The 17,325-nt window shown below is 43.0% G+C and overlaps 1 protein-coding gene across 1 annotated transcript; it reads right to left on the bottom strand.

Annotated features, from left to right (window-relative positions):
- Positions 1-1,296: 1,296 nt before the first annotated feature.
- fntb (farnesyltransferase, CAAX box, subunit beta) lies at positions 1,297-17,325 on the bottom strand. The gene is made up of 12 exons (XM_086167045.1): positions 17,092-17,325; positions 15,573-15,637; positions 14,862-14,934; positions 11,836-11,927; positions 9,723-9,869; positions 9,054-9,137; positions 6,555-6,641; positions 6,308-6,437; positions 4,579-4,711; positions 3,501-3,612; positions 3,274-3,388; positions 1,297-1,768 (listed from the first exon to the last, which is right to left on the bottom strand). Exons 1-12 carry the CDS (start codon positions 17,188-17,190, stop codon positions 1,601-1,603), a joined length of 1,305 nt encoding a protein of 434 aa, XP_086023171.1. The 5' UTR covers positions 17,191-17,325; the 3' UTR covers positions 1,297-1,600.

Raw genomic sequence — 17,325 nt, 5'->3', positions numbered from 1 at the left:
AAGCGGAGAGGGACCAAAAAGGAGATTTATGGATTGTGTGAAGGACATGAAGTTAGTTGGTTTGAGAGAAGAGGATGCAGAGAATAATAGGTGGGGGCAGATGATTTGCTGTGGCGATCTTTGAAAGCAATAGCCGATTGATGCGTTTACTTAAAATACGGCGCCCTGAGGCTGCTGTGATGTCACAGACCTGGTTAGATGTCTACCGTCCCGAAAAGGAGCATCGGTGTGACGGAGCAATTCTCTGTGGAACCAGCAGGTTCCCATAAACAGCTGTCCTTAAATGCGATCCACTGCCGACCTCACTGACTCAGCACATGAATGCAAACTTACCTGATGGGTAGAGGTTAGGACCTGCAGCGTGGCCATTTGTCCTCTTAAGCTTCACATCAAAACCCTGGAATGTCTGGGCTCTCAGGAGGGGTTGGGGGGGGTCACCTGGTGATCCGACACACAGATTACACTTCATTCAGCACAAAGCAGGTTTATTTACATTGTGCCAGGCTTACACCTTGTGAATTTCCAGTCAGTTGGAAGTCGGAGGGAAATTCGAGGAGTTAAAGGGGAATCTAACTGGAGTCGCAGTGCGTTCTTGTCATCTCGGTCATTAAGTGTGAGCTGATGGTATCACAGTCTCAGCGCAGTCGTAGCTCAGTCTTTGCCGAGTCTAGATGTGTTATGTTACCGCAGCGACTGAATCAACAACCAATAGATGAGCTTTGACAAAGCCAGAAACAGGAAACTTGGTACCAGCATGATGGGAAAGCATTGCACGATGGGCGGATTAACAACCTGTAGTTTTTCACGAGTCTTTTCAAAATCTTTACATTTAAGATCCAGTCTGTAGTCTCAGGGCAATGCCAAGACCTATAACTCTAAAAACAAGTCTTTTGATGTGAGCTGGTGCGAGATGATAGTCTTCCACGAGTCTTCTCAAAATCCCAAGGTGTAAGCCCAGCTTTGCTGACTTGTCTCACACTGCACATCTCATTACCCTTTTTCTAGCTTATTTTGTGACCACTAAAAATCTGGTCAATGGGGAAGTGTCCTCAATGCCCCTCCCATGGTGGAAGCCTCAAAATGCGTCAATGTTTAATGAACAGACCGTTGGTGAAATTGACTCTGCTTATTGATTCTCTTGCTCTTATAAACTCAGGAAAAACTAGTCTATCATTTTGAAGTTTGCTAAGCTTCATGTCGTCCTCTAAGATGACCCGTGGGTGATTTTGTGTGCGTTTGTTTTGTGCACCTGCTTGGGTGTATAGTGTGTCGACGTCACGGAATGAAAGGAATTAATTGTGAAAAGTGCTACATAAGGATTTATTAACGTGTAAACGAGTAAAGTGAAACCTTTTTATTTCAGAGAACAACAACAAAAGGCATTGCAAGCAATAACTCAGCTTCCCGGGAAGCTGGTCCCGCACTCGGCTGACCTTTACTCGGGGACCTCCAGCTAACGGCTCTCCTCTCTACCGAGGCTCTGCCCTCTAGAACTGTATTTTGGGCTCCTCCACATCTGAGTTGACTGCAGTTTGCTTGGTTGAGTCCGTTCCCCGGTGCAGGCGGGTTCACGCGCAGCGATGTCTCCACCAAGGACTAACTAGGACTGATGGTCGTCAGGGCTGCAGGCGGTGGCGGGGTCCGACAGTCTGTCGCCATCCGGGGCGGTGTGCTGCTTGTCATCGTCTGGAACTGGGAGTCGGAGAAAGTGCTGCAGGGCCTGGGCGACTTTATCCGGGCAAATGTTGTAAACGGGATGAGTCGGGGCCTGCAGACAGAACCGGACATTCACTTTATCAGGGCAGTCACTTTATATTGTATTTCCTCTTTTGGACTGTGTATGTAATGGCTCAAGCATATCGAAACTGAGGATGTAATAGCAAAATGAAATACCTCCACCATCCAGTTTTTTTTAAATGATACACGAACCACACTATTCTACACGGTTCTTAATTACTTTTTTAATGGTGCTTTTACGGCTGACCTCTGAACAGATGATCCAATGTCTCTCTAACGTACTTTAACAGGCCCCCAAATTAGTACATTCCTCTAAAGAAATTTACAGAAGAGATTCAATGTCCGTCGGAAGATGCTTTGCATTTGGTCGCACGGATGGGTTGGAAGTCGTACATACGCAGGGCTGGAACAAAGCTTCCTGGATGTTGTGCTTCAAATAAATAGATAAGAATAACCCCATGTTTAATCCTGGCAACAGAATGATACTTTACATTCTCAAGGTTGATGCACGAAAGAGACAAAGCCATCTGAGCAATATGCGAGCGATGTCACTAATACAACAGGAAACAGGAAAATAAAGCCCAGCAGTGCAGCTGGTGTCTTTCTTGTCTCTTGAGTGAAACCACATGCCGTTTGTCTTCTTTACATTTGCCGCCAGACATCCGTCACAACCTTGCTACTCGTGTCAAATTGTGACCCGAGGAGAAAAATAATCCATCATACTTGGAAGAATCAGCACGTTTTCTTGTTCACGTGAAGAAATTAGGAAAAAAATAAATTTGATGGCGGGGTGCAGAAAAGACGGTCAACCAAAAGGCAGAGAGAAAATGGGCGAATGGAGAAATCAAGTCTGCTATGTTCGACATCTGGAAGTTCTGTGGTGTGCTAGGTGCAAAAACCACGGACTCTGAAGTGTTATTCGATGTCAGCGACAAGCCGTACACCTTTGGCCTGGGAGACTACCCCTATACTCTTTGCTTGAAGGACTTTTTCTTCTTCTTAACCTTCATTTTTTTAATGCCTTGAGTGAAAAGCGTTTGCATGGGCAGGTGGATGGAGGGCCTCTGCTCTGAATCAGTGCCACTATGGTAAAGGGGCCTGTCAATCAAAAGGAGGCCGCACCCTGAAATACCCCCGACCCTCTCCTGCGCAATTTTTCAAACACGAAACACAAGGGAACGTGTCGCCACTTTGGACGAAACCATGACCGTCAAGGGACCCAGCCAAGAAAACAGAGGGAGGTGCAGAATTTTCAGACTTTCTGCTCAGATCCGCGACGGCGCCCCCTGGTGGTTGCAAACAGACCCAACCGGAGACACGCTGAGCTCTCTTTTCCCTGGGGTTGGGGGGGGGGCACCACAATGTCATGAAAAGGGATTTTATATTGTATTATATTTATGAAACCTATTGAAAAACATTGATTTGTGTGCAGTGTTGTGATCTACATGTTTGCAAAAAATTGTCCCCCAAGGAGCTGAGCCAAAACCATTATGCGAAATGAATCATTCCCCCTTCCGTATTCCGCCGCGGCCTCACCAGTCGGTTCTCCTCCTTGCCGAGGATCATCTCATGATGGAGGTCCATGTTGCCGAAATGCTGAGCTATAGAGAGGCCACTCAGGCAGTAACACGTGTGGTAGAAATCTCTGGATCTGGATTAGACGACACAAAGTGGCAGTGGAGTGGTGTGTGAACGGAGTGGAACTGTATTTGTTGTATCTCAGTGTGTAAAGAATGTGTGTGTCCAGATGGCATGGTACTGACTTTCCAGGCTTATCCAGCAGCCCCCCCGTCGGGTTCTGGCAGCACAGGAGGATATATTCCTGCAAGGCCTGCTGCTCGAACATCCACCTCTGTCGACTCAGCACCAGCTCCCCTGCACACGCGCGCACACACACACACACATACACATTACATTACATTATTACATTACATTACATTTGGCAGACGCTTTTATCCAAAGTGACTTACAGCAGGGGACATAAGCACTGCATGTGTATGCACATACACATACATACACATACTGTATGCATTTAAGTGAATTCATTTTAATGACAGAATGCTATGATTTTTTTCTTCCAAAATTTTTAAAATGTTTAGTTTTATGGAGTTGTACTCATCAATGCATTTATCTGGCTGTAACATTTCACTCCCACATTTCATTCCTGTCTGTGAGCACATCCCAAAAAAAAGAAAACAAAATAAGACTACATTTTTATTCTTCAAACATCAGAACAGTCAGAGTCGGGGTCCGTCCCAAAAATAGGACACCGGTTGAGCCGATATTGATCACTGTCTGACAGAAGCAAGACTGGGAGGATTTGTGCTATAAAATTTTTATAAGCGCGTTACCATGGCTGATGTTTGCCAGTGTTAAAAGCCAGAGGGACTTAAATGTTAGATGGAAAGCGTTCCTCCCCGCGCTCATCCCCTGGGAGCTTCCAGAGGAAACACAAACCAGGCAAAAACATTTCTTGGAAAATAAGCTGCAAGGCTGCTGCACTGACCAGCCCCCCACTCCCACTCCTCTGCGGAGAGATGGTGTGAGAAGCACATCATGTGTTTTATTTTTCATGGGGGGGGGGGGGGTTGTACATTCAGATGAGCTGGTGGGAAATATCTAGCTCTTTAAAGAAAGGGTTACTGACTTCTTGGTAATGAAGGTGATGAGGGGGAAGGCACTTTGGATCTTCCAGACTTTGGAAAAACCTCCCCCCCCTTTTGGTTTAGTTGGTTTTACTCATCTTATCATGGACAGATGGGAGCTTGATTCCCCACTGTGAGCGGCCTGAGTTTTTATACATTAGGGGGTGCTGGGCCAGTGTGGGGTGGAGTGGGGTACCTTCTTTAAACAGGGCTCTGTGGAGAAGGGGCAGGAGTCCAGCCTGCCAGAAAGAGTAGCAGCCATCCACCAGCTTATTACAGCGGCCCTGGAAGCCTCCCTCGAAGCGCATCTGCCGGCTGACGACCCACCGCTGAGGAGGACACACGGGCAACAGGCCTTTAACTGGGTTTTTAAAATCCTCCTCGCCACTCCCTGCTGTTATTACTCGGTCCCTGGATGCATCACTGACAGTACGGGGGCCGCACGCACAGGACCACGGGAAATAGGAATTAAGAAAAAGCAGCTTATTTTTCCCAACGGCAAGGAATTCTACAGTACTGTTTCTAGTAACCACCAATTATTGGCCATGCAGTCTTCGGCGAGAACGGGGTGATTGAGAAATATCGTGGTTTGATTTCAGCTCGGGTCTAATCTGGGGATCTACTGGGTCCAAGCTGGTACCTGGGTCTTTACTGGGTAACAGCACACATACTTTAACTAAGGGTGGAAATTTGGGACAATGATAACTCTGTTGATTATACTCCTATAATAAAGTATAAAAATACTAGAGGCCAAATCTATTAACATAAAAATCAGTGCAAGTACTTGTTTTGCAAACTATTAAGAGAAGCTCTGAGAGGAGACATATTCTGTCTTCTGCTGCGTTGCCACATGCAATAGACTGATAAATATCACGATACTCCAGGTTTCTTCTTTGATAATTTGGCTTAGATACACAAAAAAACAGTTAAATTCCACTCTTATTTACTGTCTGTGCTTCTAAAGGTCATCTCAATGCAACATCATTGATCTGACCTTCAGACATATCATTTAAATACAGACACAGTTTGCTTTCCGATGTTATGCTCATTCTCTTGTCATTTTGAAGGAATTTCCTTTGTCGTTTTGTAGCCGTCACTAATGACCATAAAAGTAATTTTTTTGTTTTCGGAGGTGACTAATTGCCAGTTTACCCGTGACGATCCCCCTGCAGGCGAGAATCTATGAATAAAAACCAGCAAAGGAAAAAAAACAAACGATTGAACGTATACCGAACGGATACGGAAGGTTAAACGGCGCTTCGCATTAAGTGTTGTTTAGTGATTTTCCATCGTTCCATCGCAGAATTTGACATTCGCTACGCTTACTGGCACCTCACAATGGGCGGGGAGTGCAGTACAGGTGGCTTACTCTGCTGATAACTACTCAGCAGAAATACAGCTACAACAAACTGACTTGAGTCTTTGGCAGGGAGGAATCTGGTCGACCTGGAGATGTAAGACTGAATTTTTATTTTATCCATGCTCTGATAAAGGTAGCACACTGCTGTGACCCTAAAAGCACCTTTTCAGTGCCAAGGACCCGAGGATTATGTGATCCTTGATTAAGTAGTGCAGTGATTAGCTTTTCCGTGATCCCTGGTTTGATTCCAACAGGAGGGCCTCTTCTGTGTGGAGTTTGCGTGTCTGTGCGGTTTTCCTCCAGTCTATCCAGTTTCCTCCAACAGTTCATTGGAGACCCTAAACTGCCCAATTTGTATAGTTGCATGTGACCCTGCGATCGACTGGCCATCGGTGCAGGTTGAACCTCCCTCTCGCAAAATGACAGCTGGGAAAGCCTGCGGCCCAGCATGACACTGAGCGCAGGATTAGCGGGGTAGATGATGAATGAACCAATGAATGACCATAAAATTAGCCTCTGTAAAACTGTAACCAGGGTACGTGTGAGCACCCCGGGAGTTTCTCACCAGCAGTGCTTTGAGATCCAGCATGTGCTCTTTGCCCAGGATCACGAGAGCTGCCGTGCCGCAGAAAGTGTAGCCGCCGTGGGCCTCCAACCCTGGCACCCCGCTGAGGCCCCCCTCCCAGTTCTGACACCTACACACACACACACACACATACACACACACAGGGGAAAACGATGCGGCGCTGCACTCTGGGCCTGCTCACAGGAGTCGATGTGGGTGGGTAGGTGAGCGGATAAAAGGGTCGTACCTGAGGATCCAGTTGGTCGTGTCTTCGAACAGCTTTGGCGTGAGGATGTTTGTGAGCGATGCTACAGAAGCCGCACAGTATGCACTCCTGGGAAGGCAAAACACAGATACGGATCAACAACAAACAGGCAGTCTGCTCTTCCTGCGCTGACACTCGCACTTTTATTTGCATGTCTACTCCATGAACCAGGGGAGCAGTTAAGGGTTCAGTGTCTTGCTCAACAACACTTCGACACACAAAGAGCAGCCGGGAATTGAATTAAGAGTGTTCGCTTCCAAAGAAGATTGCTCTACCTCCCGTGCCACGATGTCGCCTATAACTATAGTTTATTTTCAGAATTTGAAATTCCCAATTTCAGCTGAAATGGTGAAGGGTCGGAGGCAGATCAGTCAGGCAAAGCTGACAAACCTGCAGCGCCCTCTTGGGTTCTGAGGGGATTCAACTGAACACCGAAGTCACTTTAAGGGAACGTTGCGGGGTCTTTTTCTTGCATTCTTAAAACATTCCAGGTGTGAGGGTAGAAATAATATCTTTTTTTTTTTTTTTTATTTACAAGAACTGAGGAATGCGGCTGTGTATTGTGACATATTTGAAGGAAGCAAAAAACAACAATACAATGGTTTTACAAGTGTTGCCTGTGTTTACTGGTACTTCTCTGAGGCTAACAATCATATCCACTTTTGCAAGTGACAGCAAAAGGTAAAAAGAGCAAAACTGATAATGTGCTCCATCACTCAGGGATGTCTGCTCACATGAGATAACAAATTTAGTCACTCTGAATAAATCACTCTCACAACCCCCTGCTCTTCTTCATCGGATGACCTATTGTTATTTCTCACCAAACTCAAGACCAGCGAATTTACAACAGGCAGGTTTACTAAATAAAGAAATAAACAAGGCAAACCATTGCTGGTATACTGATAAAATTAAGACTCTGTGCCTCAACAGCGTGTCAGTGCAGGTGTGAAATCTCTGCATTTTCATTTTACGTCAAAAGATGACGGCTTGACAGGAAGTGCGTCTCTCATTACTGAAACAATTATGTGAGTAAAAATTTCATTGTAGGATCATTTATCAACATTGATGCCAGTGGACAAAACAATTAATATTTAGTGTACATAACTTTTGACATCTGAAACTGGCACAGAAGAACTGACCGAGCTAGATTCCTTTTTTTTTTGATCAAATATTTTTACTGAATGCTTATTACTGGACAAGATAATCTTTGTGCGTCCAAAATCCAGTGCGTTCATTGAGGGTTTATTTTCTGTTCCGTGGAACAGAAACACTTCCCTATCTGGTGTTGAATCTTGGTTCTGAACAAGTTTTCTTTCAATCTTAGCTAGGTTGAAAAACCCAAAGCAGAAATTTATTTCCTTTAAGTGTACATTCTTCCTCTTTCTCTCCTAACTTTTTCTTCCTGATCTTAAGACTCTTGCATATTTTAAGTTGAAATTGGCATTTCTATTTATTATGACAGTTTATATGCAATGTTGAATTACATGCACTTTCCTGTGATGTGTTAAACTCCCATTACTTGCGCTCTATAAAAGTGTACATTTTATTTACTGTTGATGGATGATGCTCATGATGGATGAGCAAAAAGGAACCTCTTCCTGGCTGGATTTTCGCCCTCCATGGTTTAAACTCCGGGAATAAGGACCTGATATTTAAAACACTTGTTTTTAGTTACCAAACACTGTCGGGCTGGAGTTGGTGTGTGTGAAACCTTTCATGAATCATATTTGAATCGCACTCAAAAGTCGTTTTAATGCGTGGACGTACGGTGGTTTCCAAGTTGGTGGAAAAAAACAAATAGGTGTGAATCAACTTTGGGTGATTCTTGAAGTTCCTTGATGTAATGAATTCATCCAGCAGCTTCTAAGGTTGATAAAAAAAACCATTTGAGACCCTCTGGATGTGCAGAAATGAGAAGCTTGTGCAATCTCAAGATTAAGAACATATGATTTCCACAGTGAGCACACACGTGCGTACGCACACACGCACATGCTGATGCATTGTAACAGCACAATAGTAATAAGCTGACATATAGCACCCTTCTCTGAGCGTGAAAATGTTACCAGGCTCTTTGTTGTGACAGAAGTTAACAGTAAATTCCACGTAAGAAGTTGCTGCTACACAGTGACTCAAAGAGAGACGTGTAAGCTCCCACTCTCACACACGCACATGGGCGCTCGCGCACGCACACACACACGAAACGAACGAAATAGAGGAAAAAAGTTGAACGACAAATTCAGTCTTATGTAAGAGGAATCTATTGGGCATTTCTCCTCTTGTTGTGGAACAATAAAAGAGAAAGTCCAAGGGAAACAGATATGTGGACTCCTTATGCAAATTTCCCTGCCACATCAAGGCTAGCAAGTGATTCACTGAGAGCCAGCCTGACAATCCGCCGCAATTCCCTCTGCACAAAGGACAGCCCTCCCGTTGTTTTGAAAGCGAGAATGCAGAATAGAGCGTGGCCTTCTGGCTCCTTACCTGACGTCCACCTCCCCTCCGACGTGCATCACAAAGGAACCGTCCGGTTGCTTCACCGACCAGAGGAACACTAATAGCTTCTCCCTGATTGTGAGAATAAAAACAAATGCTGAACAGTTCCACATTTAACGCTGTTATAGCGGACTGCGTGTTTAACTGCACTGCACTGGTTGTTTTTCAGAACTAGTCTTAATCTTGGGTTGTGTTGTTCACGGTGAAACACCGACGGACATTTGTGTCTGTGCGGTATTTGTAGTACACATGGTCTTCATGACACATTTCTGGCTTAAGGTCTCCTACGATGTAAAAACTGAGCAGTGAGCTGTCAACAGAGTAAGCAGATGAAAGTGTGTGATGTTGACATTACAGTCTGAGACAATATGCGACATTCCGCAGAACCTCTGGGCTTTCCAGTGTTTCTAAAGCTTAGATCAAAATTTGAGAGCGCTCTCAACCCCTGTGGAATGTAAGTACGATGAAGGTATGTGAAATATATTAATATCTTAGAATAAAAATGAGTTAAATTTCCTAATACAGAGATGCACTGATACTTTTTCCACCTTATAAGATTTTCACATTTTCCCAATATTGTTTGAATATAAGAAAAATAAGAAGAAAATGATGCAAGAGCCCCATTGAAACAACAAGAATGTTTGACTGGGACTGTACCTGTCTATAATGCTGTACGCTTCCTCTGTGCCAATGATGCAAAGGGCATTTACGGCGGCGTAGGTGGGTGCGAGGTGGGCGTGCTGTCCAGGCCCGCCGGCGAAGCCTCCCGTCGGGCTTTGACAGCGAGCCAAGAACTGACACACACTGGACAGAATAGAACCGGGGGTCAGAACCAGTGGAGTTGCAGGTTGAGGTCAAACAGAAAGCATTGCAATGAGGTGGGAATCAGGGCAGCTGTGATCCCTGCTGGTTACATTACCGTGACGCTGAAGATGTTTATGATTTGAATGGTGTGGGAAAAACAGCCTGAATAAAGACGGGAGGTGTTTGTATGGGGTGTGTGTGTGTGTTTGTGTTAGGAATACTTTGGCTGACAAAATTGTAGTTCCACCTGGGATTCCTGAAGTTTCCTTTGGTTATTTTGGGACCGTTTTTGTGAAAGAGCATGAAGCATGGGAGGAAAAAAAAAACCTAAAGGGAATATTATGCAATTATTATCTATGGATTAAATCCAATTGGTCGGTGAGTCTGACTACAGTGTGCTGTTTTGATGATGAAAATAATGATGTTAGCTATGTCTAAAAACATTTTAAAATAATAACAACTGCTATTAGTGCTTCTGCCAGCCAGTCAGGCTGCACTTCAAATCTGTTAATAGTCTAGAAGAAATACGGTCGAGACAAGTATGGGAAATTGTGCCATAACCACTGAAGAAATCGGAGTGGTGGGCAAATGTAATTAATGCAACTTTTTGTATTTTAACAGCTACAATTTGCTGCAGTTAATAATAATGATTTTTTTTATGTTCGTCCTCCTCCAAAAGCAGTGTCTCTTATTTGTCATAGCTTCACCTTGTCACGCTCAAAACCTTTGAGACAATACACACACAAGCAAAAATGGAATACACCGGAACAGCATCTGCTCTCAGGAACAGCTTGTGGAAACAGCCCCCCCCCCAGCCATCTCCTGCCTGCTGCCCTGGAGCAAAAACCATTGTAACCTTTCCAACCTCACAGGCACCCTACTCATCCTGTGCCATGGAGAGAAATCACAAAACTGTAAAGATGCCCGGAGCCGACTGAGTTCAAAGGGAAAGCGCTTTAGTTTCCGAGCCCAAAGCTTCTGACCTGAGAACAACTGGCATCTCGTGGGAGACGAAAAACCCATTGGTTGTAGGCTGTATTGTCGTTGCTCCTTCAACAGAACCTTTGTGTCTGGTTGCTGACACTAGCATTGCCAGCCTGCCGGCCTACTGACACACCTTTCGATCATTGATGACTGCTAGCGTCGGCTGGAGGAATTCTATTTTGGAACGGCGGCGATTTAATCAAATGACATTTTGGTTGCAGTGCCGTTTGAAATCAGGGGGATGGCAGAAACCTGCAAGATAATACACAGTGCCAAGCTTGGATGATGACGGCTGACCTGATGAAAACACAACCGCTCAGCCTGAAGACCAATTATTATATTTCTCTTCACTGAAGTAGAAGCGCTTGGGATGACTTGTAGTTTTTTTTTATTTGGATTCATACTAGCCCTCACCATGTAAAGTCAACCTCTTCAGACAACTAAAGCAGCGCTCTAGCAATCAGAGCAAAGAAGTTATTGTCTAGTGTCGGCAACATTTCATTGATAAAATACTATATCAAAATGATTAGCCCTTTTGACTATAATTGTGATCAACAATAACAATAAAGTATAGACCAGGGGTGGGTAAACTTTTTGGTTCAGGGTCCACATTGTTATCACATCACTATTTCCAGTGATTTCCTACTTATATCTCCGACAATGACTCTTCAATTTCTTTACAATAATTTGGGGGATCAGCTAAAAAAAAGAAAAATATAATGAAAACTTGAAACAGTTAAATTTAAAATTCAGTACAGTTCATGTACTGTATGTGCACTTAGTTTGCTGGCTTAACCCGTTCAGGGATACAGTGGTCACAAGTCTCCGGCACAAACAACTCCTACTATTGCAGCAATGAGGCTATTCTGCAATTGGTTATATGTTCACATGATGCTGCACGGCAAAAAATGAAGCCCCGGCGTTAGTTTGGCTTTGCTTCTGACATGTGAAATATATCCCAGTGTGTTTGTCTGTGACTCACTCTGAGGCGACAGCCGGAGGAATGGGCTCTTCGAGTAGCTCCAGACTGTGGAGAATCCAGAAGCAAAGCCACGGTCTGCTAGCATCCAGGCACTGCTTGCACAGTCGCACACATCACATGATCAGATTGGCAATAAGAGGAACAATTAAAGCAGTGAAATAGAAAGTGAGATCAGTTGGATTCACAAACAGAGGATAAACAGTCAGGTCAACGAGTATTTGATTCCCCTGTGATTCTGCAAGTTCTCCCACTTAGAAGTCATGGAAGGGTCTAAAATTTTTATCGTTGGTGCATTTCTACTGTGAGAGACAGAATCAAAAAAATATATAAAATTGGAAATCAAATTGTATGATTTTTTTTTACAATTTATTTGTAAATCACAGGGTCAAATTAGTATTTGATCCCTTGAGTCAAACAATTTTAATATTTGGTATAGAAGCCTTTGATAACAATTACAGAGGTCAAACAGTTGCTGTAGGTTTGCACACATTGCAGCTGGGATTTTGGCCCATTCCTCCACACGGATCTTCTCTAGATTTCTCAGGTTTCGGGGCTGGGATACATGGCCCCGTTTGGCCTCTCCTTTAGCACAGCGTAGTTGGCCTGGCCCCTGTGCCGTAACCCCCCCTCCCCCCCAGAGCATGATGCTGAAACCCCCATGCTTCACTGTAGGTATGGCATTATTTGGATGATACTCATGCTTCTTCTTCCAAATACAGTGAATGAAGTTAAGACCAAAAAGTTCAATTTTGGTCTCATTGGACCACAAAACTTTCTCCCATGAGTCCTCAGGATCATCCAGATGATCCCTGGCAAACTACAGACGGGCCTTGACATGGGCTGACTTAAGCAGGGGAACCTCCCATGCGATGCATGATTTTAAACCATTACGTCTCAGTGTATTACTGATAGTAGCCTTGGAAATGGCGGTCCCAGCTGATTGACCAGCTCTGGGCTGATTCTTCACCTTTCTTAGCATCATTGATACACCATGAGGAGAGATCTTTCGTGGGGCCCCAGTCCGAGGGACATTGACAGTCATTGTTAGTCTCTTCCATTTTCTGACAATGACTCCAACAGTAGTTCTTTTTTCACCAAACTGCTTGCCAATTGTTCTGTGGCCCTTTCCACCTTTGTGAAGGTCAACAATGTTTTCTCTTGTGTCTTTTGACAGCTCTTTGGTTTTACTCATGCTGGCTGCTACACTTTTGACAGATTGTGAGGTGCACAAGTGTCTTTAAGAAAGTTAACAACCTCAAATAGGTGCTACTCAATTAGAATGATAAGCAGAGTGTAGTTGGATTTTTTAAAAGCAGAGGAACAGATCTTTGTGGTGCAGAAATCTGGCTGATAAGCAAGGAATCAAATACTTATTTGACCCTGTAATTTACAATTAAATTGTAAAAAAAATATCATACAATACGATTTCTGATTTTTTTTTTTTTTTTGAAATTCTGTCTCTCACAGTAGAAATGCGTCAACGATGAAAATTTTAAACCCCTCCATGATTTTTAAGTGGGCTTTTGTAGAGTCACAGGGGAATCAAATTCTTATTGACCTGACTGTATATGAAAAAATATCACACCACTTCTGGTTGTTAGTACATATTTTATCTAGTGCAGGGATCTAATTTCCACATTGGTTTTTGTATATATCATAACACAATGTCTTATTTCCTATAAAGAGAATGCTGCAATTTTCTACTGAACCATTAACCATTTATGCAGCGCATTCCTCATTTTGTGTTCAGCATAAAAAGGGGCTGGCGATCTAATTTAGTTAATTTAATCTCCCGATGAGGATTCATGACATTGTTTTTTCTCACAACACCCACTTTGATACTGACCAGGTGTTTAGAGTTGTGGTGGATGAAAAGAAGTGCCATTTAAACATAACGTAACTGTATGTTGGCTCTACTGGGAGGGCGAGACATGAAGAAACACAATCCATCCAAGAGGATGAACTTTAACAAGCAGGAAATAGAAAATCTGACCTTGTTTGAACCAAATTTAACTGACAGGCCAAGAAGAGAAAGTGCAGGGGAAGAGAAATGCTTTTAAAATTAAATCAGGGTGTGCTGGCAAGCACTGCTGTAATCAATTATGCTCCGGCTGAAGTTTGGAACATTGAATCTATGTTTTTATTAATGTACAATAGGCTGGATGAATACAAAAAAAATATTATTGCCTACAGTGATAATACATTTTATTTTGAACTAAAAATTGTGAAGAAAACCATAATCTTAACTTTAGTGAAGGACTTACAAAAGCAAAAATATAGAATTTCTATAACAGGTTTTCTCTGGTCAATTAACTGGTCAATTTTATGCTACTGCTCATGATTATCATTTTCCCTTGTACTTTCTAATTGCCTATTTCAGGCAATGTCACGAAAATGTTGAAATGAATCTTGATATGTGTTTATATCACAGGGCCTACTGTGATATTTGCTGTGACGGTGACCTTTAAATTAATGTTTGCCAGATTTGTCTTTTTCGTGTGATGAAAATATTTCGATGCCAGTCAATCTCAAACTCAGATAGGACCGAATTCCTGCTGGTCCATCATGAATTTGAATACCAAGTCAAACTGGACATGATCGGACTTTGACCTCTGTGAGGGCTCGCAGTGGAAGTGACAGCGCGGCCAGGTTCCTGCCACGGGGCCGACTCGTAAATGGGAATGCAACTTACAAGTGTAAGTGTGGCGAGCTGTAGGCTGGGAGGACAAAAAAAGCTTTTCTCTCCTCTTTTTGGAAAGCAGAGAATAGCTCAAACAAAAAGGAAAAAAAAACAAAACAGGGAGGCGACCTCCTTCAGATCAGATGAGGATATCGTTTTCAGAGGGAATACAATGGGGTTTATAGTCAAACCAGTGAAGCAGAGGAAGGGCTGAGAGGCAGGGAGTCTTCATGCCTTTCAGGTCAGCACTAGTTTTTACAGAAAAGCAACTGTGGATGGAACAATTTCCAAAACACGTAAGGCAGAAGCATTGGTGTGCATGTGTTTGCTTATTTGCTTACTGTACCTCATAAGCATCTGATAAGTGACGTAACCCCTTCTTGAGATATTGGTAGTGATGCTCCCGCAACAATGTTGGCCTGAAATGAATAGGATGGCATGTCATTTAGAAATAGCAAAGGCTTTGATGAGGAATCTTCAAACCAGACAAAGCGTTTGATATTAAACTTGGAATTTTGGCGGCATAAAATATTAATCACCTGCCTAAAACATTCTGTCTTGCATAGGTGTTTGGGGGAAGGTTTGGTTTTCATTAAAACAGATTGGAATGAATGTCACTGTGACAAAAGGAGCCCTGTAAGTCATCAGCAAGGAGGAAGCAGATGAACAAAAGGAATTCCAACATAGACTCTGGTTTGTGTAAATAGGAAGATTCTATCTGCGTCAGCCACAGAAGAAATAAAAGACCAAATGTCAAACACAGCTGCTGAATGGCCTTCTCATGTGGTGAGCACAACGACTGTAATTTTACACACACCCATGTGGTTGCATGAAAACACATGCACTTGCACACACATGGTAAGCACCCATCGTACAACAAAAGCGAGAGGACGGTGTGACATAGCCTAGTTATTCATGGAGTGCTGTGGCACTCAAGATTTCACATTGTAAAACTAAGTACTAAATGATTTCTGGTGAACTATCATAATTGACAGAGGGAAATGCTGCAACAGCACATACTGTATTTCGCAAGATTAGAAAATTAGCTGGTACCTACTGTGGTAAGCTGTGAATTTGCTTGTAAACACTGATGACTTCTTCAATGCTGTGTTCAACTTTTTTCTAATCACAAAGAGGAGACAGGAAACAAATGTACACAGTTAGTCACTGACAAAAGGCCACATTTAATGATAAGGTTATCAAAGAGTGTTTGTTTAAAAAGGTCATTTTTTCTATTTAATACTCCAGGGTTTCCGACAGTGTTCTGCAAAACACCAGGCCTTAAGTGACCTCGAGCCGGGCCAACAAAGTCGGCTTTGTCCTTATTTAGCAGGAAATCCCCACTATTATACGCCCTGGATTTTAAGCTTTGGCCATTTGTAATAGATTAAAAATGTTTTTCCATATGTATTGTTGACTGGATTGGACTTTACTACATACAACGCAATTTAAGATTACAGTTAGAAGAATCTCTCAATATGGCGTGTAAAATGAATGGCTGCTATGAACAATCACTCACTATTGTGATTCTTAGCAGCAGGGGATCAGCATCAGGAGTAATATTAAAGGAGGAGATGTGGTGCTTGTTTTCCACATAATAAACAATACATATATATGTATTGTTTTTATAGTTTCATAGTTTAGTTTCAGATACAGTTACTGTTACTAATTTGTGCAAGGTATTAATTTCCCAAATGGACATAATTTAAGTTGTTATAAACCTATTTTTCCATTAAAAATCTATTTATAATGTGTTTATTTTGTTTTAAATCACTCAATGTGGCTCTAGCTTCTTGACAGCAGGTTTCACGTTCTCTCTCAAAGACTTCCAGCACGTCTTCCTAGCAGCTTATCATAGCATATTATTCTTCGACTCTGACTGGCCTGAGTGCACCTGTGCTGCTTTCACAATTCTAAAATCTTATTCACGTCATGTCCGAACTCTACTATCTCTCTTATTCTTGTTTGTCCCTGCCCGCACAGCTCCTGTCTATCTTTGTTTATTTATTTTATTCACAGCTATTTATTTTTATCATTATTTATAGTGTTGTTTAGTTCTAGTTGTGTATTTTTCACCCTCACTGTTCCTTGAAGTTGTCATCCCTGAAGTTGTTGGTGTTGTCTATTTAACTGCCGTCTATTTATTTGTGGATTTTTTTTATTGTCTTGCTATCTCTTGTCTTCTGCCTTTCTATTTATATTTATATTTATTTCCTTTTTTTTGACATTATAATTTTTACGCTGCTGTGACAAAGGAATTTCCCCAATGGGGATCAACTAAGGTTATCTTACCCTGTTTACTAAGTATTAATAATGTATTACCTGGTTTATTAAGGTGTATGACATCTTATTAATTGACATTGAAGTTCTGCAAATTCTAACTTGTTAACCACGTGTTAGGACGTTCGTCAGTGAGTGTTTGTCGGTCCTTAACCGGGACTTGTGAGCAGTTAACCGGGTACCGACAATAGAGCCGCTGACACTTCTACCGGCAGACGCGCCTCCGTGCTGTCACTCAAACCGCAGCGGCTTTAGCATTGGCATTACCTAACAAGCTAATCTGCGTCTCGGCTCACCTGCTCCACCGAAGTCACCGTTTTCACCCCGTCATCCACAAACATTTCGGCGGAATGGCACTCCCGGAAACACCGCAGGGGCGCCTGTAGACCGTCCATGACTGCAGCGGGAACTTTCGGGGGGTGCAGAGCCTAGGTTGAGACGATTCTAATAGTTTGTTTTGGTGGGTCCCTCACACTTTCGTCGTACTCCATTCACTTCCTGTCGAGTTCGGAGCGGGCGGAAGTTACGCA

This window comes from Fistularia commersonii, chromosome 20 (assembly GCF_037954325.1).
Source record: "Fistularia commersonii isolate RoL2024-O1a breed Wild chromosome 20, RoL_Fcom_v1.0, whole genome shotgun sequence".
Classification (NCBI taxonomy): domain Eukaryota; kingdom Metazoa; phylum Chordata; class Actinopteri; order Syngnathiformes; family Fistulariidae; genus Fistularia; species Fistularia commersonii.
This window is presented reverse-complemented; position numbering and strand designations above follow the sequence as displayed.